At 31.6% G+C, this 21309-nt stretch overlaps 1 protein-coding gene across 3 annotated transcripts in view; it reads right to left on the bottom strand.

Annotated features, from left to right (window-relative positions):
- ssp3 (short spindle 3) overlaps positions 1-21309 on the bottom strand; it is a 158785-nt gene that overhangs the window by 9236 nt on the left and 128240 nt on the right. For 2 of the 3 annotated variants that reach the window (XR_010883102.1, XM_067289124.1), the window contains exons 17-22: positions 21008-21138; positions 15048-15113; positions 14736-14975; positions 11922-12045; positions 11595-11830; positions 4867-5013 (exon numbers count right to left, since the gene is read on the bottom strand). Coding sequence is in view for 2 of the 3 variants with exons in the window: in XM_067289124.1 (XP_067145225.1) it covers positions 4867-5013; positions 11595-11830; positions 11922-12045; positions 14736-14975; positions 15048-15113; positions 21008-21138 (944 nt within the window). In the remaining variant the exon portion in view is untranslated. Of the gene's footprint in view, positions 1-4866; positions 5014-10738; positions 11478-11571; positions 11831-11921; positions 12046-14735; positions 14976-15047; positions 15114-21007; positions 21139-21309 lie in introns of those variants that run through there. The other variant, XM_067289125.1, reaches the window with a different exon arrangement.

Consider the following 21309-nt stretch of genomic DNA (forward strand, 5'->3'; position numbering starts at 1 on the left):
ATATCTGAGATGTTAGAACGCATTGCACCAAGTAAAAATTTAGACCAGTGGTTACCAACCCCTTTGACCTCGTAAACCACTAAATGGACACAAGGACAATTATAAATCGTGAATTTTTTAAACGATACAAACGTCTATAGAATAACAAAACTAAAAGTTCTACTTTAATTCATTAATATAAAATTCACATGTTTAATTATACCAAATTACTGTAAAGTGTGTTGCTGCTTATTTGAAACTAGCTGACCTGGCCACGCGTTGTTGTAGCTCAAAATGTATCTATTATAAATGTATAACACTTCCCCCGTTGGGGGAATTTCAAAAAATCCCTTTTTAGTGTATATTCTGTTGACGTAACCTACTAAAACGCAATTAAAAACGCAAAAAACCGCATCTAAAATAGTATAAATAGAAGCCGAGTTCTTCACAGTAAGCCTTAATCCTGTCCCTTTCCCCGCTGGGGAATATCAAAAAATCCCTTTTTAGTGTATATTCTGTTGACGTAACCTATTAAAACGCAATTAAAAACGCAAAAAACCGCATCTAAAATAGTATAAATAGAAGCCGAGTTCTTCACAGTAAGCCTTAATCCTGTCCCTTTCCCCGCTGGGGAATATCAAAAAATCCCTTTTTAGTGTATATTCTGTTGACGTAACCTACTAAAACGCAATTAAAAACGCAAAAAACCGCATCTAAAATAGTATAAATAGAAGCCGAGTTCTTCACAGTAAGCCTTAATCCTGTCCCTTTCCCCGCTGGGGAATATCAAAAAATCCCTTTTTAGTGTATATTCTGTTGACGTAACCTACTAAAACGCAATTAAAAACGCAAAAAACCGCATCTAAAATAGTATAAATAGAAGCCGAGTTCTTCACAGTAAGCCTTAATCCTGTCCCTTTCCCCGCTGGGGAATATCAAAAAATCCCTTTTTAGTGTATATTCTGTTGACGTAACCTATTAAAACGCAATTAAAAACGCAAAAAACCGCATCTAAAATAGTATAAATAGAAGCCGAGTTCTTCACAGTAAGCCTTAATCCTGTCCCTTTCCCCGCTGGGGAATATCAAAAAATCCCTTTTTAGTGTATATTCTGTTGACGTAACCTACTTAAAACGCAATTAAAAACGCAAAAAACCGCATCTAAAATAGTATACATAGAAGCCGAGTTCTTCACAGTAAGCCTTAATCCTGTCCCTTTCCCCGCTGGGGAATATCAAAAAATCCCTTTTTAGTGTATATTCTGTTGACGTAACCTACTAAAACGCAATTAAAAACGCAAAAAACCGCATCTAAAATAGTATAAATAGAAGCCGAGTTCTTCACAGTAAGCCTTAATCCTGTCCCTTTCCCCGCTGGGGAATATCAAAAAATCCCTTTTTAGTGTATATTCTGTTGACGTAACCTACTAAAACGCAATTAAAAACGCAAAAAACCGCATCTAAAATAGTATAAATAGAAGCCGAGTTCTTCACAGTAAGCCTTAATCCTGTCCCTTTCCCCGCTGGGGAATATCAAAAAATCCCTTTTTAGTGTATATTCTGTTGACGTAACCTACTAAAACGCAATTAAAAACGCAAAAAACCGCATCTAAAATAGTATAAATAGAAGCCGAGTTCTTCACAGTAAGCCTTAATCCTGTCCCTTTCCCCGCTGGGAATATCAAAAAATCCCTTTTTAGTGTATATTCTGTTGACGTAACCTACTAAAACGCAATTAAAAACGCAAAAAACCGCATCTAAAATAGTATAAATAGAAGCCGAGTTCTTCACAGTAAGCCTTAATCCTGTCCCTTTCCCCGCTGGGGAATATCAAAAAATCCCTTTTTAGTGTATATTCTGTTGACGTAACCTACTAAAACGCAATTAAAAACGCAAAAAACCGCATCTAAAATAGTATAAATAGAAGCCGAGTTCTTCACAGTAAGCCTTAATCCTGTCCCTTTCCCCGCTGGGGAATATCAAAAAATCCCTTTTTAGTGTATATTCTGTTGACGTAACCTACTAAAACGCAATTAAAAACGCAAAAAACCGCATCTAAAATAGTATAAATAGAAGCCGAGTTCTTCACAGTAAGCCTTAATCCTGTCCCTTTCCCCGCTGGGGAATATCAAAAAATCCCTTTTTAGTGTATATTCTGTTGACGTAACCTACTAAAACGCAATTAAAAACGCAAAAAACCGCATCTAAAATAGTATAAATAGAAGCCGAGTTCTTCACAGTAAGCCTTAATCCTGTCCCTCTCCCCGCTGGGGAATATCAAAAAATCCCTTTTTAGTGTATATTCTGTTGACGTAACCTACTAAAACGCAATTAAAAACGCAAAAAACCGCATCTAAAATAGTATAAATAGAAGCCGAGTTCTTCACAGTAAGCCTTAATCCTGTCCCTTTCCCCGCTGGGGAATATCAAAAAATCCCTTTTTAGTGTATATTCTGTTGACGTAACCTACTAAAACGCAATTAAAAACGCAAAAAACCGCATCTAAAATAGTATACATAGAAGCCGAGTTCTTCACAGTAAGCCTTAATCCTGTCCCTCTCCCCCCAGTGGGGGAATTTCGACATGTATATTATATAAAAACACGTGCGTATTCGAATGCAACGTGGTGTCAAAATTTCAAAGGAATCGGTAGGAACAAACAAACGTTATATTTTATTTATATAGATAGAAAATGATCTGCTTTAGTCCATTCTCACAGAAAAGCATAATGCCTCACAGAAAAGCAAACTTAAGTCGTCGGAAGTTAGCGCCATCTGTTGGACATGAAAGGCTTAATCCATATATAAATATATTTTTGAAAGGGGGGAAATGGTGATCTTCACATATGCCACAAACCGTCGCGGGAGTGTATTAAACAACTTCCCGAAGTTTCATGGCAATCGGATAAATGGTGTGGTAATGCATGAAGGACAGACAAAACACACACACAGAGACACACATACAGTACATTCGTTTTTATATATATAGATAGATAAGTTTATGGATTTTTGGCTCATTTCCCACGAAGGACGACAATGGCACTGGTTGCCAGTGCCATTGTCATCCTCAACATTGTTTATTGTTGATTATTTATTGATTTATTTACATTATTATTTATTGATAACAGTCATTTCATGTTTGGTTTTAGATTCCAATAAAAAAAACCCCAACAAATGAGAAAAAGCGACAGAGCATTTTTCATTTCTTTCGAAATACTTTGTGTAACCTCGAGTCGATTGACGTCCAAATTTCTCTACGGAGTGCCAAAATTTTCTCACAGATCATTGGTTGACAACCGCTGAATTATATGACAGTCAAATCTTTTTCTAAAAAATTTTTTTTTGGTAAAAATAATCTCACCACTCAGAAGCGGTGTCAACATGATTTTCACCCATACTAATGTTTTTTACATTTTACTTCCAAACACCAATCTTATCTTAACCAAAGAAAAATTCCTAAGAAAAAAATCTGACGTTCGTCTAAATTGTCAAATTTTTAACTTGGCGCTATTTTTTATATCGTGGACGTTTTTGTTTGGACATGAATTTTTTTTTTTGATTAATGATTGTGTTATTACATCGAGACCTAAGGAAAAGTCATACAGTTCAGCTGGCTTTCAAGACGACATTAATAAAATTGTTATAAAAAGTTTTAATTGGCATAAATTTGAGATTTTGTTTTTTTTTTGTTAAATAACATTTTGAAAGAAACCTTTCGTTTCTATGCAATTTTATCCTTAAAAGCATGAAACTAAGTCATAAAAGTAAAATAGTGTTATGGGAAACCCTGTGAACTTTCCTATAGACCTGACAGTTTGACCGGCACCTCACCAATAACTAGGAAGGTTTCAGTTTAAAATTCGAGCTTTCTAAACCCAGTGGTTATATCTATGGGCATCTGCAGTGTAGGATGAAGAAAATATAGCTTTTTTTTTTTTTTTTTTTAATTACATATTTTGATCAGTTAATATATTACAAATATTTTAATGGTCTTATTTATCAAGATTGGCTTTCACTCCAAATTCCATCGAAAAACTTCACTTATGTTACTTCTTACGTTTTTACTCCTTTTTATCACCTAAATCTATCCCAACAATCTTTCTTCTACCGTATATTGCAAAATCTAAATAATTTTGATGAATTTTTACATCTTAATCTCCCCAATTTTAAATTGAAATGTAAAAAAGCATTGTATATCTTTTAAGATTTGTTACTAGTTTTTATTTTTATTGTTATTATTTATTTATTTTTTTGTTTATATTTTAAGACATCTTTTCCTTTACATGTAATGAAATATGAAATAAATAAATGAGAACCATGTTTTTCAGGATTAACTGTTTTGATCTATTATGAAAATGTTAGAATATCTTATTGTGGCTGTATCACACGCTAATGTTAAGGCATTCCCTATAGTCTTTTTCAAAAAGAAAAAAAAAACAAAAGGCATTCTATAATATGGCATTGTAAATACAAGAGGAAATAAAAAGTTTTTATCTGCAGATTAAAACAAATAATAAAAGAAAATGTAGAGTATTAAATTCAAATTCATTACTGCTTACCAGAGTTCAATTTTTATTTATAAAACCTCTTTTCAGCTAAGTACTTTCAGACTTTTTATCCATCATCAGAGTTAGTATTAGTTTAAACAGTTCTACATTCTTCCACTTTTTTTCTAACAATATAAAAGAAAACTTAGAATAAATTACAACTGTTTAAACCAAAACACCAAGCTCAGTTGAAAAAAACTTTTATAAAAAAAAATTGAACTCTGGTGAGACATAACAAATTTCAATAAAATGTTAGTTTTTTTTCTGTAATATTATATAACAACAACAATAATAATTGTATTTGCACAAAATCAAATTTAACTTATTTTCTAATCAACTAACCTGTTAGTGTATATCTTAGCCAAGGCAGAAAGAAACGTCATACATTGTAATAAAAAGTCTGCTACGAGAGGTTCGGAATCGACGGGTCCGTGAACGTTGTTGAAGTACTGTGATAATTTGTCGACGATTCCGATGCTAACCGCATAACTGATCAAACAAAAGTAAAAACAATTCTTCAAATCAATATAATAATAATCATCATACATATAAAAGTACTAGCAATATCAATAAAATACAATTCTGAGAACAGTTCGTGACGTCAGCAAAATTAGCTATTTGTTTTAATCGACACATTTTGAATTTAAAACCGAAGTCCTTCTATTTTGTAACAAAAAATTGATTTGTTCAGACCATTCAATTTTCATAAAAACCAACTTAATTTAAATATAAATTTTTATGAATTATTTAACTGTACAGAATGTTTCAAAATAACAGCAACTTGTTATAAAACTAAGCAAGCAAACTGCTTAAATGAAGTTCACAAAGAAATAAATTAAATATGCTAACAATTTTGACTAACAAGTTATCCTGGGCTTTAAGGCTTAGAACAATTATAGAGTTTGAAAATTTAGTCTGACAACATTGTCTTCATAAACACAGAAGTCAAGTGACTTAGCATATAAAAAAATACAGCAAACAGAAAATGACAAAGTCAAAAATAATTTAGGGAAAACTTTGTTATGCCCATTTAAAAAATATTTTCTATTTGGATAAATTTAGTATTCTCTTTTTAAGTTTCCAAATGTTTATGGCCAGTATTGTCATTGTGAAATGAGAATACAAAAATTTAAAAATACAAGAACACTAAAAAAAAATTCATGTGCTATTTTTCTGTTCTATTGTAACTAAAGAAGATAAGTGAAACTGGTCGAAAATGTTCTTATTTTATTAAATTCATTGCTGGATTTTAAAGGTGTGATTTTTTGTGATCTATCTATCCAGTTACTGTGAAATATATGGGTATAGCTATGGCTACGCCGGCCAAACGATATAGGAAACTGGTCCTTAAAATATATAAAGCACGAGCTAAATTAGATTTTCTAAATCAGTGCCACTTCAATGGAGCTTTTCCAATGTCAATTTATCACATATGATTACCAGTGGATGTAACTCACTACTCCTATGTCTACACCAGCTGCGACTCAGAACAGCGATTAAGAATATCAGACGCCAGACTTATGTTCTGTTATATAGGCTGATAACATGGAGGACACCATTTATGTGCAGGACCCAATGCTCCTCGCAGTGGTGAATCAAAGTGTCGTTAATTTATCACAGTGTGTCGCAAGAGCTTTGAAACAAAAATATATACGGAAACTCTCGTGTGATGGCATGGGACGATATCAGACTCCCACAATGCATTTTGGATGACTTAAAATTCAGCCCTCTTTATGCTCCTAACCCTCTGCCAGAAACCACTTTCCAACACAAAGAAACAATAATTCTGATATTCAACAATTTCAGAGCATTATATGCAGATCGTGCCAGCAGTGGCGTGCCGTCATTGGAAGCGGTGGAAGTGCCGCTTCCACCTTCCAATGACCTTCCCTTGTATTTTCTAAAATATAAATTTTCGTATTTTAACATACTTTGAATTAATTAAAATTAATATTTTATTATAACTGCATTATGTATCTTATTAAAAAATTCTATACTATATGTGAAAAAAATGACAAGATTGCTATTGTATGTTCGAATGTTAGTGGCGAAATGGAAGCACTTACGAGACAGCTTCCACGGTGGGAATAACTGAATGGTGTAAAGCAGCCAGAGGGCATTGGCAGCATGCGCTTTACAGAGCACCAACCTCAGCCAGTTTAGCTGGTAGAAGCTACACAAATGTAATGCTTCCAACGATTCTATCCCTTAGCCACTGGGTAGGGAGCTATCTGACTGAGTGAATTGTTTAAGATTTAAAAAGTAAAGAGTATTCAATGTTATTTTTATGTACGTTTTTTGCAAAGTTATATTTAATTATAATTTTCTTTTAATTATACTGTAATTATATTGACAGATTTTCAGACATAAAATCTTTAGAATTTTTATCACTTTTAGATGTTTTTCATAATATTTAAATTATTAACAATTTTTCCAAGCGTGTTTTAATTCTTTAAATTAAGTAAATTTTATGGGAAATTTTTTGATTTATCTAAATTACGTAGTGAATCGCAATATTTATATTCGTGTCCGGACTATATCGACAAGTAACTCTTAGACATAAAACATATTATAATTAATGTCGATCCGAACAAAGACGTACTAAAAAAATTATACGATTTAATATCATTAATTTTTACGGTACCATCTACCAGTGCGTCTGTTGAGCGCAGTTTTTCAACCACGAAACAAATTCATACATTGGCCAGGAACACTCGGTCGGTGGAAAAATTGTGATCCTAGCGTTGCTTTCAATAGAAAAAGAGCTTTCAAATACGTTGATGGAGTCGACGACCAGCGACTTTTATGATAAAGTAATTAACGACTTTGTGGAAAAAATTGCCAAATAGAGTTAGTTTATCAAAAAATATAAAAAAAAGTTTTTCTATCATTGTTTGTATCATATCAATTTGTATTATGTATGTATGTATGTATGTGTATTATTTGTATTTTAGAACTAAAATACATAAATTGTTTATTTTTGTCATTTCTGGTATTTGTTTAAAACTTTTATGGAAATGGGTCAGACCTGTCCAGTACATCACATCATGAAAGATGCGTAAAACAGTTAATTTAGAAAAAAATTTATTAGTTTAAAAAAACACAGAGAAAAGTCATTTGTAGTCAGACACCCATTGTTATATCAAACTGCCAGGCAGAAACCATAAATCGCAGAAGGAAATCATCCTATGATCGGTGGAAGATTGAATTCATCTTCAATTTTGACTTTTCTTGCGCTCCAGGTAAGAGTCTCGTTACGTTTAGTAACCAGGGACCAACCACTCGGGAAGCGTGATTGAGAGAGAACGACCAATCAGAATGGATGAAAGAAAGAACGGAGATTGATATAACCTCTGACAATCGAGGACACCTGGCACTCAGTTAACGTTCCGAATAACCAAATACCGTGTGTCAATGCGGAAAAAAAAAAAAAAAACAATTTTCTCGTCTATTGTGCCAACCTGTAACCCGTGCCACTTCGGACTCAGACCGTGTCCCCAACGCCAACGGACAAAGTCTCCCCGTGCCTTAAGACTTTGTCAACGCCACTGTCCCGGGGCCACCTTCGATCGATCATTGAAGAACCACATCGACGCCCAGGACGTCCAAATGGCTGATTGTCCTAAAGCAAACTATTTTGTACATAGTGTATGTTTATTTTATGTTAAAATAAATGGTTTTTGTCAGATATTTGTCGTCTTTGTATCTACAGACACCACCCACGTATGAATGGACCCTAGACCATTACTGATGAGCAATTAACTGATTGCCCCTGGAAGTCGTCTTCTTACAAAAACACAGCTTCCCTATCATCAAATGTCACAGCACACCATTGCATGTCAGTGGTTGGAATAAAATAACGTGGTTGTGATGAAAGTGGATAAGTCAAAGGGGATAGAGTGTTACTCAAATGATCAATGTATAATGAAAACTTAAGAGACTATGTTACAACCACAGAATGCCAGCTAGCATCGATCAACTTTTTAGAATCATTACAGCAAAGGGTTAAAAGATTCACCTCCTCTCCCTTGGTACAACTTTTACATATGCATGGCTCCATGATCCACACACCAAAAACACCAAGAATTTTTGCATTTGTCAAGACTCACAAGCAGGGAACCAACTATGTCTGGTGATCGAGAAATGTAATTCTCCAACAGTTTTGATCGAGAAGCAGCTGGTCAAATTCTACCACACGAAGGCTACTTACTATCCATTTTCCATTAACAACTCACTGCAGGTTATGGAATGCCTCAGTACTATTTTGCTGGTAGATAATGAATATATGATGGTCTTACGACTTCAAATCAATGTATCCATCTATAAAAATACCTCTTTGTTTTTGTGCAATAAGTAATCTCCTGTTTGCCAACATTGAAGATGCAGGTAAACATCACAATCATATACTGGAACTTACGCATCTTGTATGTTATACATCATTCTTTGAAATTTAATTTTATTAAGGGATATTTATTTGTTTATTTTTACTTTTTATTATTTTTTATTTTTATTTCTTTAGTTATTTATTTTATTAATCTCAACTATATTTGCTGTTATTTATTTATTTTTTAGAATTCTTGTTCTCATTTTTAAAATTTTTGTATTCACATTCTATTTTTCTGTTCTGTCCATTGCAATGTTTAATACTACAGGTACTCCTCACTTTACGATCGAGTTCCGTTCCGACGACTACGTCGTTAAGTGAATTGGTTGACAAGCGAGGAGCTTGCGCTGGGAATATAGGATCATTGTAAAATTATACGAATTATGCAACAAATTTCAAATTTATTCGTAAAAAGACTATTATAGTATGCTATTAGCCTATTATAGTACTATAAGACAATTATAGTACGCGCAAGCGCTATTATAGTATGCTTAGTGCGCATGTCACCATTCGCCACTGATCGACACTCAAGCCGAGAAAGGGATTCCCCAAATTGCAGGTCAAAACTCGATTGGTCGTAAGTGCGAGTGGTCGTTAAGCAAATAGGTTGTAAAGTGAGGAGTACTTGTATTAATATTTCACTAAATTTAATACCAGAAAAGAATGATTTATTTAAAAGATATTTATATCATAGGTCAGACAAAAAAACTGATATAATGGAAGAAAAAGCAGTGGTTTATTCCTTTGTAAGTGTAATCCAGTAAAAACATACATAGGTGAAACTAAAAGGAAATTAAGAATAAGAATAAAAGATCATATACAGGCAATAAAAGGAAATTATGCAAATTCTGCAGTACTAAAACATTGCAATAACAACAGATGTGAAATAAGTTTAAACACAATCAAAATAAAGAAAAAAGAAACCAGTAATTTTAAACATCAATTGTTTGAACATATCTATATAAAAAGACAAAGAAATAGAATTAAAAATAACTTAGAATGTGAAATCCACCAATCATGACAGAACATAATCAATGACGTAAACCAAAAGCAAAGGAGTATAAATAGATGGAAGAATTAAGTGATGGTTAATTTATTAGGTTAATGAGAACGACATTTAAGTAAGTTTGTTATATTTGTGACATTTATTTTGTAATTTTTTAGAAATATAATTTTAAATTTCCATTTGTTTTTAATACAGCAACATGTATTTGAGCAAACTTAAAACAATACTTCTATGTATGATTTATTCATATTTTGGATACAAAAATTCTGTATGTTTTTTAATGTTTCATTGTCAGGATTTTATTGTAATTTATTTATTTATTATAATATTGTAATATACATTTTTAGAACATCATGATAGTAACACTGCTGAAGAGAGGCCAATTAGTCTGAAACATGTATGTATGTGTACAGGAAAAACTACTACAGGTGATAAAATAAAGAGTTTTTTGATTTTTCTGATTATGAACTCCTCCTTGCGTTGATAACCAACACACTGGTGTAATAGTCCTATTAATCCGATACGTCCTTATTGATAATTTTTAAAAATAAAGTCTAATTTAATCAATTGCCTGGATGTTATTGTATGAAAATCTCTTTATAACAAAGTTGTGCTTCCTATTGTTTCTTGTATATATGATCTGGTTTTATATGGCAATCATAAACTCTTTCGTCTCTCTAAAGAGGCATCCATAAATCAGCCAACAGTTTGATGCTGTTCTGTCAACATGATCCAGACTGAGAGTGTTAGGGTGCCTTCTGAACCAAAGACTGTCTGATCTCTATGTCTTTTGTGTAATCAGTCAGATCAAAGTCAGTGTCACACAAGTTTAAAAGTGTATTGTTTTTGTCTGCAAAAGTTATTTGTGTAATTGTGATGTTTCTTCTTTTCTGTAGAAAAGCTTTCAGCATCTGTATTTGTTTATACTGAGAAGGTTTATTATATCTATGATGCCTCATCCATTCTCTTTATGAGAAGGAGTCAGCTTTTCTATGAATGATTTTGGGTGATGTTTGTTCTGCTTTGTCACTATCGTTCAAGTTTTCCTTTGGAACAATTCTAGTTCTGCATGTCCAATGTGTAATTCCAAATAAATATGTCTGTACTGGGACAACATAGATATAGATAGCTTTAAACATGTTTTACATTTAGCTGTGTTGTTAGTATTGAGTTTTTAATCTGCTGTTGTATTCTGTTGTTGGTTTTTGTTTTATTTGTGCATGTTCTGAGTGATTGGCCTGTTGGAATGCTAAATATTTGTAGACTTACATACAAAATACATACACTAAAAAAATTAGTAAATACTCAAATCTTGTCCACAAAATAAAGCATCTGAAGAGAATGGATAAGGTGCTTACTGTACCTGTAGTTCTTTCTTGCACAAACGTCACACCACATACACTACAGAAAAATCTAGAAACATTAGGGATTCACAAACATATATCACAATATAGAATGCTGCATACTAAACACATGCACAAAGCCAGGAAATTCTTAAACACAGATACACACATGAACAACACAAAAAAGTACCAATAGCTTTTTCTGTAGCTATGACTTAACCTTTATCTGGAATATAACTAGGAACTAGTACAAACCAAGGACAATTCTTCAGTATCATAACAACAACAACAACAACAAAAACAACAACAACAACAATAGATATTTTAAAACATTTACCTAATCACATCATGCACTCTTTGCTGAAATTCTTCATTTTGGCTCACTATTTTATTTTGATCTATGAACAAGTTCTGTATTCCCGCAAAATTCATCTGTTTACACAAAAACCAGGTGATGATAATTACGGCTAACAACTGCATGAGATTACCGGAAAGGATATCTGTCGGCAATGCTCTATTTACGGAATTTGGATTGCTATTTAATAGCTGAGTGTAATTATCTGGAATTAATAACTGAAAGAATAGAATTAAAAATTTTAAATCATCATCCAGTCATACAGAAGCAAATATTGTCTTAACTGTAATTAAATAAAAATTTCCTTACATTTAAGCAATGAATAAGATAATCAAGTAAAATTCCAATTTTATTAGAAAAAAGAACACTGTAACAATTCTCTGGACAATCTGAGCATATTAATCCAAACACTGTTGCAGCTCTTGCTATGGTTCTGAAACAAAGTTTAGATTACAAAATGAATATGTATTTATAATGAAACAATTATTACATATCTCTACAAATAATACCATTCAAATTATGTCTACTAAATTTATAAAAATATTATTACAGTTCTTCATTGTAATCATACAAATATTTTTAATCTGAATTCCTGAAAAGTCGATATTGTTCTGAAAAAAATGTACACTGTTTTATTTTAATAGTAAATTATAAAACAATCTTACAATATGTAGATTTCTTTTTGTCCTTTGCAGTATTTTAAAATTAAAATACCACAAAAAGCTTTTTAAACATCAACTACTCAAACTAAGTAAACTTAACTTAATAAACAAAGTGACCGGGCACACCTACATTGCACTTTCCACAAAGAATGACTTAGATATCTATAAGTTTACAAAGTCATGAGAAAAAATACCACTGTAAACTTTTGTGATGTAGATTCCTACTCTCGGCACAGAAATCAATCTACAAACTAATTTTACAATCCTCTCCCTGTGTTCTCTCTCTCTCATGTCACCCTTCTTTACACAGGGATGACAATTCTCTTGTTTTAATAACTGTGTGTGATCTGTGAAGGTCAGTTGGCCTGACAATACAATGCATGTTTAACATGGTCAAAAACCTTTGTTTTCGTATAAAATTGTGCTGGAGATTCATTTCATTCACTTAGGGGTTGTCCATAAATGACATCCACATTGGTGGGAGGAAAGGGGTTATGACAGGGTGGACAAAGTTGCACAAGGGAAAGGAGAAGGGTTGTGCTTTAGCAGACATCCATTTTATTTCATTCAATTTTATACAGTTCATTCATTTTATTATATTTATTTCAAAATTTCTTGTATGAAGATTTTTCAAAATATCTCTCTCGAGCTGATAGCAAGAGTATAGCAGAGCATTTTTTATTTTTTATTTTAGCATTTTTATTTTTAAACAGTATTTGCAAATCAGCAATATATTGTAATGTCCATCTAATAATATTTAAAAAGTCAATACACCAATGGTGGCAAAATCTCTATAGGTTGACCTTAACTAACCTTAACAAATTTGGGTTATTTAATTCCTGGATGGTTTGAAGTTTGCAGATTTTCTATTAGCAAGGTTGAGGCTGAAGTTTTAAACACGAAAACGTGTATGTTGAATGTTCAGCGCCACTTTCCGGTAAACCTAGAAGCTTGACAATGGTATTTGGAATGTTGAGCATGATTCAACTGACTATTCAAACACCATTGTCAAACTTTTAGGCTTACAGGAAAGTGGCGCTGAATGTCCGACGTACACGTTTTTGCGTTTAAAACTTCGGCCTCAACCTCGCTATTATTGCTGTATTTGGTTTAGCAAGTTACATGCAAGGATAACCATATTACTGTACTGCACATACATAGGTACTAAGTGGTGAAGTCTACACACACAAACTAACCTGCTGAATGATCATATCTATGTTGGGATTCTGACATCACCCAGCAATAGTTTTAAAATTACTTAATGATCTGGAGGAAGAGTTGATCTGAAGGACAACATGGCAAAGACTGACAGACAGCAGAAAGTGGTGCAGACAATATTCACACCTAGGGACCATCAGAAAAATAGCTGCAGCATCCAAGGAAGAGATTAGTAATGGCAGATGGTAAACAAATAATGAAAGGCAAGACAAACTCGAGTTGGATCAATGGAAACAGACCAAGCAAGACAGACATATCCTTCTATCTGAAACTTTATGTTTGATTCTCCAACCCAAAGATAAAGTTCTAAAGAGAAGGATTTATTGATCAATGACCTTTTTTAATCTGTCTCTCAAAACATGTCCTCCTCCTTGACGGGTATTCGGTCAAATGTAAAGTAAACCTTAATTAAACAAATGTAAATCAGGTTTATAAAAAGATATTTAAAAGAATATGAAAAGATTAAGATTTTTTTTAAACAATTTAAGCATGATTTATGAAGATGGTCATATAAAACCTGTGCAAAATGCCCTGCTCCATTTCCTATGCTTCAGAAGATAATGCTTTAATTTTGTTGAGGTATAGTATTATGGAAAGCACTTTTATAACTTACTAGAAAGGTTGCAATTTTATAGCAATTTGGATGTAATTTCATTGTTTCTACTTATGATATCTATAGTTTATAAAAGTTATAAACATTTTAAGGGAGGGTGAATTTTGCTGGATGTCCAAAGGGGGTAACAGAAGCTTCGACAAACTGGGACAATGGAGGGAGGGGGGAGTAAAAATTTCAAGAAAAAATGCAATGTTATGGGCAACCCCTTAGCTTTTTAAACTTTAATAAAACTTAAAAATTAGACTGACCATAATTTCTTCATACCAAAATAGACAGAGGAGCCCTAACTGACAAGTTTGGGTCAATCTTATTAAAATTTCATCAAGAAACAGAGAGGGCATTATTAATAATTTTAATAAATTGTTAGAACATCACAGATATTGATATGGTGGCATAAAAAACAATACATAAATTTTTCCTAAAAATTTTATTTTTGAAAATCCAATAACAAAAAGTCTTTTTATTACAATACAATATCAAATTTAATAGTTGGGTTGATATAGAAAGTTTCCTAGTTTCCCGTATGTCATTATTATCTACAGGTGTTATAATAATATCCATTTCTACAGTAGAATATTATGGTTAAATATCATAATATTAAAATTAATCAAGTTTTGAAATGCTTACTTTTTAGGAATAACCAAATTTTTACTGACTGTCACATTTGATATTACAGACAATATTTTCATTAATGCATTAATTCCACCCAAATTATAGCACACAATCTTATCATCAGTAGAACATTTTCCAATCAATCTCTCTAATTCTCCAAGAGATCTCTCTAGATTGGATGCTATTGTTGTATCCCAAGGACCTTTTCCTTGATTATTGATTAGTTTATTAATATCTTTAATTATTTTCTGCATCCTATAAAAACAAATTTTGTTACAATCAACAATTGTTTACTTAAAACAATACACAACTAAAAAATTTACTTACTTTTGCTTATGAATAGAATTAGCTGATACTGGTCTGTTTGCTGATGATGCTTCGTATTCTAAACCTCTGATCAAAACAATAAAATTATTTAATTCATAAATTATAAAATTTAAAATTATAAACAATTTGTGTAGAAAAACTTCTCAGTCTGTTCTAAAATTAAAATGATAATATATCACAAAAATTGTAAAATACAGTGGATTCCAGTTAATTGGGATACATTGGAACGATAACACTTTGTTCCAATTAAGCAGCTGTCTCATCTCGATTACAAAGTTTATAAAAAAAAATAAATGATAGTTTGTCTTTTGTTTTATTTGTTTTTTTAATTGCTTCAACTGTTTCAAGGATGTAGTTTACCGGTTTTCTGTAATATATCATCATTAAATTTTTTGATTCTCGTGTCAATTGACTCCACCAAGGATGTTGCGTTGGGAGACAGAAACTCCATGCAGGGGCCTTAGTCTCGAGTTTTTTGTGTTGTACTCGAACTGACGTTATTGAACTCGCTCGTGTTACTATAACTCGCATAATTGGTAGTCTCGATTTAGACCCGTCGAGCGAACTCGAAAGGCGAGCGGAAATATGTCGTACTCGCTTGGTTATGTATACCGCTAAGCACGATGAGATTATTTACAATGCATCTGGGTTTGTGCGACTATAATGATTCGACCAATCGACTTAACTGTAACAAGTTGTAAACAAATCAACGTGAATTGAGCTGCTCACTTGCCAAATCGATTAACTCCACAAAACAAAAGGAATAAAAATTGATAATATATATTATTTTTTAAAATTTCCTTTAAACTTTAAATTTAAATAAACATTGCAGAATGTATTTTTATATAAAATTAGTTATGCAAAAAATTGAAAATAATGACGATTATATTAAGGATTTACAAATGGATTTAGTCGATTTGGCTTGTAAACAGTTCAATTATTACAAAGAATTGCTTTTAGCCCTTGGTTTAATTAATTAATTAAATTTCTACCAATGTGGGGTAGATAATAAGGACTTATCACAACAGTGATAATAAGCACAAACACTCAGATATCAATGTAGTACATTTAATAAAACAGAAGGGGGTGTACATTAAAAATTGATTAGATGAGTAAATAACTTGAAATAACCAAAATGCCTTTCGGGCTAACGGAATAGTCCCTCTACAATTGGTATTAATACAAAAAAGTTATAATACTTAAAACTATACAAGACAAACAAACTGCTATAAAGGTATGATCAGTGAACTTTAAATGGGTGCAGAGGAGACAGGCATAAGGCGGCTTCATAACTACAAGATAGCTTGATTACATAACAGTAGGAAGATGGAGTTTGAAGGTGGCATTACTACAAGGTACAGAGCAGTTATGAAGGAGGTGTGGTGCAGGCATCATCTGGTGACTAACTTCTTAATGGCCAACCTTCATTCCATCACCTCTTAATTAGTGTGCTCATGTTAGTTACTTTTGTGTTATAGTGATATAGGACAAAGGAACAAAATGGAAGCCTCCAATGTCTTATCTAAAAAATTAAACGAAGAACAGAAAGACATATTAGTCACACATATAGAAAATAATAAGAAAATGAACAATGGAAAATTTGACAACGAATTTACTAGAAAAAACATTTTGATATGTGGAAAGAATTTAAAAAGTTCAAAAATTAAATGTGTGTGTTGGAGCTAAAAAATCCATTGTGGAATGGAAAAAAGTAAGTATTTTAATTCAATCCTTTCTTCAGTTTTCTTCCTTGATCTATTTCTTAAATTGTTCAATGAACTTAGCACTTCTGATTGATAAATTATCTTAATATAGTGTCTATGCTCTTAATAATTTATATTATTATTAATAATAACATAAATTATATTATATAATTGGTTGAAAAATTAGTTCCCTTCTTAAACATCATCTTTCAGCTCTTTCTAATGCTTCGATTGCGATCAGAATAGCATATCCATCAGCCATCTTCAGTTTCGTATAGAGATCTCACATGCTCAAACTCAAAGTTAGTAGGTACTCACATGGTGAGATGGGAAAACACGTAAGTTATAACTCGAGACTATCAATTTGACATCAGAGTGTGAGATAATACTATGTGACACCTTCAAACGATGGGAGTTGTAACACGAAAAGCTCGAGACTAAGGGCCCAGATGTTTTTAAAACAATTGAAATGAGAGTGTGCCATAAAGTTGACAAGAAGCAACAGAACTTCTGATGTAGCTCCATATCCCAATTCATTAACCATTCTTTAAAATTTTCAAAAATCATCCTCACATTCTTATTAGTATAATACAGATTTGTTATACCATTTTATTCTGAGCTACTTAAGGTTTAGTGTTTTTCCCCAATAACTACAAGCTTCCATTACTTTCTGTGTGTTTGAACTGTGGAACACATTAACACGATCCATTCTTTTTCTTTAAATCCAACAATATTGAATGTTTGTAGCTCATTGGACAATGTGATGTGGCACAATAAAATGGGCCCATTTACTTAGCATTGTAGATATCATTTGAACAAAATTTTTCAAACACATTGTGCAGTTTTATGGATTTCTACTATCACTTACAACAGTGGTGTAAAACTCGTATAAGATCACGGGCCATTAAATAGTTTGAGTCTGCGGGCCACAGACAAAAAAGGTTAAAGTCAAATAATTGTCTGTAGCTTGACAATCTGGCAATTGTTTGATGTTAATATAGAACTGTTGTGTTCAGATGTTTATATTTGTGCATAAAAAAGATCTTTTATGTATATTTGAAAATAACTCATTTAAATTTTAGATTTATTTCTTCTTTAATGAACCTACAAAAAATTTAAAACCAGAGAAATGTAAAAAAATTATTTTTTACTAGAAACTTGACATCTTCTGGCATAAACAATTTAATCAATATCAGGTGAAATTTTTGCAACAACATTTTTAATTAATATAGATGTTAAATGCACATTTGTTAATTTTGCTTTATGTGAACTCTTATTAGTCTTTAAAATGGAAAATAATTGTTCAAATAGGTAAGTACTACCAAACATTGACAATATTCTTGCCACAAACATACACATTTCAATATAAGTTTCTGGCAAGTACATATAAAAGTCTGGAATACCAACTTCATTATACTTTTCTTTCAGCACAGTGTCGTTCTGAATTTCAATAAATTCCATTTGGATGTTTCTTTTTTCTTCTTCGGCACTAAAAGAAAAAGGAGCACCGAACACTAAAAAAAATCATTTTTCCATTCTTTAAATCCTTCAAACTGATTTTCAAATTTAAATAACAACTCTTGAATATTTGTAGTATATTTCCTAAAATCACAAACATAATAAAATTTTTATAATTTTTTTCAAGTAGGAAAACAAACTAAATCACAATTTTGCAATTGCTTTCTCCTAATTCCAAGTTTTAATTTAAATGTGCAACTGCACAGAAATGTGGCAAGTAATTTTGACCTTAAAGTTTTAAATTTAATTTATTTAAATGCTACATAATATTTATAATTAAGACCAAATTCTGCAAGCAGTTTTTATTGTCAAGTTGTTCTGCTGACTCTCCCTAGTCGGTTTCAGATAAACTCAGAAGATTTGTCCCTTGTAAGAACATTAATTTCAATTTTAGAGCAAATCAATTTCTAGCACAGTTCATATCTGTTTTATTATATGCTGATTCATCCAAATCTGTTTTGAAAAAGACTAGAAAAATTATCATACTTTCTGGAGTGACCTCTATACTCATCCCTCTAGACCTACCTACAAATGAATCCTGCCCAAGGCTGTTATTTTGAAGTTTAAACTTGTAAACCAGATTAGCCTATATGTCCATTACTCAACAAATGTACTCAACCCACACACTATTTAGAGAAATCTCTAGCTAAATTCATTACATTCCTAATTCCTAGCTCATAGTCTCTGCTTTGGAAGCTAAGTCAATTTTCAACAAATGTACTCACCCCCTGAATCCTTTCAATTTTACAAAATTGATGTGGTATCTTTATATCCACCAGTACTATGTTTTAAAGCTGCTTTGCTAACAAGCATTCTAAATGCTTAAAAAAATATTCACAATCCTGCAGGTGATAGATATGCAGTTGTCTCTGTGTAGAATTATCTGTAATGACAGGGATAAATTCTCTGAGCTACAAAAATTAAGTGTTTGTATGATCCCTTTGCAAGATTTAAGTTCTGATTCAAAAATTTTTTATATTGGGACCACAACCAGAAAGTTAGAAAATTGTTTTTAAGAATACCAAGACAACATCTTAAACAGTAGACTTTCCATCGACCTCTCCAATTTATACCATTATGGTCGGAAGCCTCTCTACTCAAACAATGTACAGATATTTTCCTCTGGGAGACTTTTTATATAACCAAATTTAGGTTCTTGCAATGAGCCTATGCTCAAAATTCCAGATTTATGATTGTCACTTTTTAAACTTTGCATTGTAATTTATATATTTAACTTCTTTATGTTTTTATAATATTTCTTTAATATTTCCTTTCTATCTTTTAATCCTCTCCTATTCATGTTTCATCGATTTCACTTGTGTTCAAAAATAATTTTATAAATTTTATTCAAAAATTGTCACAAAGTGCAAAATTCAATTAAGAACTTTTATTTAAACTTATTAATGTATCTGTTAAATTTTTCTTAAAATATGTTCCATTTTCACCCAAGGATGACAATTATACAATGTTGAAAGTACTTAAATGTGCATTAAAATTAAGATATATTAGCACTGAAAGACATTATGTAGGTATTTGTTAGTTTTACTCATTTGACATCATTTTTAAGTGTCCATCAATTTTATTAAGTAGAAAGTTGTATAATCTGTTTGGATGTAGAATTATAATTTCATTTAATTTAAAAAAAACTCTCTATACTGAATCATTTTGTCAGAAATTGCTTGAACTGTAAATGTGTTGCATATAAGTATTTTAACATGTTATTGATTTAATTGATTACAATAATTGATTTTTAACATTCACTATTGAATGTATTTGAAAATACATTTCAAATTCAATTACCAATATCTTTATATTTCCACCTGCAAGTTATAAACTTTTGTAATGTTGACTCCTTCCCCACGGCATGGAAGCCTTTCTACGAAATATAAATCTCGTTATCCTCCCCTTCCTCGTTCTCTCGTCTTATGTCATGCATCACCTCCCTCCGCACATATATTTGGCAATCTCCCAGCATTTGTTAGCCCATTCAACACAGGCGAAAACATTTGCACTTGTTATAAAAATTGCTAGTGTATAAGTTTTGTGTTTGTTTTTAATTCTAATTTAACCAGTTGTAAGGTAGCAGTTATTGTTTTAAACATTAAATGATCATTTCTCAATGTCCTATGCCCAAGTCTGTCTTGGGCATAGCTTACTTACATTCTATTGGACGTTGTTTATGACCTCAACAAATTTCGTAATTTTATACCCAACAGAAGTTTTTTTTGGACCTTTTCTTTATGGTCCCCACCCATAAAAATAGTACAAATGATTGAAAATAAGGTAATATATTTCAGTATTTGCAGTAACCCACAAATGTCCATCAACAGCTGTTCTCAAGGTCAACCAGTTGTAAATATCGTTCTACTGCATGTGTCTTGTTGTGGTTTGTGTTATATGAAAGAAAACTACATAATAAATGAAAAGAAGTTATATAAAAACTTTTAAAATCCTTTTAGTTATAAAATAACTAAAAGGATTTTTAAATTATATAATTACCACAAAAATATATAATACTTTGAAATTACATTTCAAAGTATTATATATTTTTGTGGTAATTTTCTCATATAAAAGTATTTATAAGTACCATTTAGGCACCACTTTGTACATACTGGATAAAAGTAAAATCAAATACTTTATTTTTACTTAAATGAATATTAATCATTAATAATAATAAAAAATGGGTTTTTAAACAAATTTTAAAAAATTATCAGCTGTTAAAGGGTTAATTAGAAATACCTGTTAGTCATTCGTTGCCTTAATTTCTTGCACCGTTTCTTCAATGCCTTTTGTCTCTCTTTATCCAAAGCAATATTCGGATCAAGTTTATCTGCAGGAGCATCCACTATATGTTTAAGATTATACGATTCCTAAAATCACAAATAAAAGTTAGCACAAAAAAAAAAAAATACAAAAACTAAAAAAATTTACAAAATAATAAAGCTTTAAAAATAATTTCAACAAAGTGAATATATAAAACTATTTAGGAAAGTGTGTCATTCTTAACGACTTAAAAAAATAAATGTTATAGGTAGTGTAAT

The sequence above is a fragment of the Centruroides vittatus genome, unplaced genomic scaffold (assembly GCF_030686945.1).
Source record: "Centruroides vittatus isolate TY-2023 unplaced genomic scaffold, ASM3068694v2 contig_134, whole genome shotgun sequence".
NCBI lineage: Eukaryota > Metazoa > Arthropoda > Arachnida > Scorpiones > Buthidae > Centruroides > Centruroides vittatus.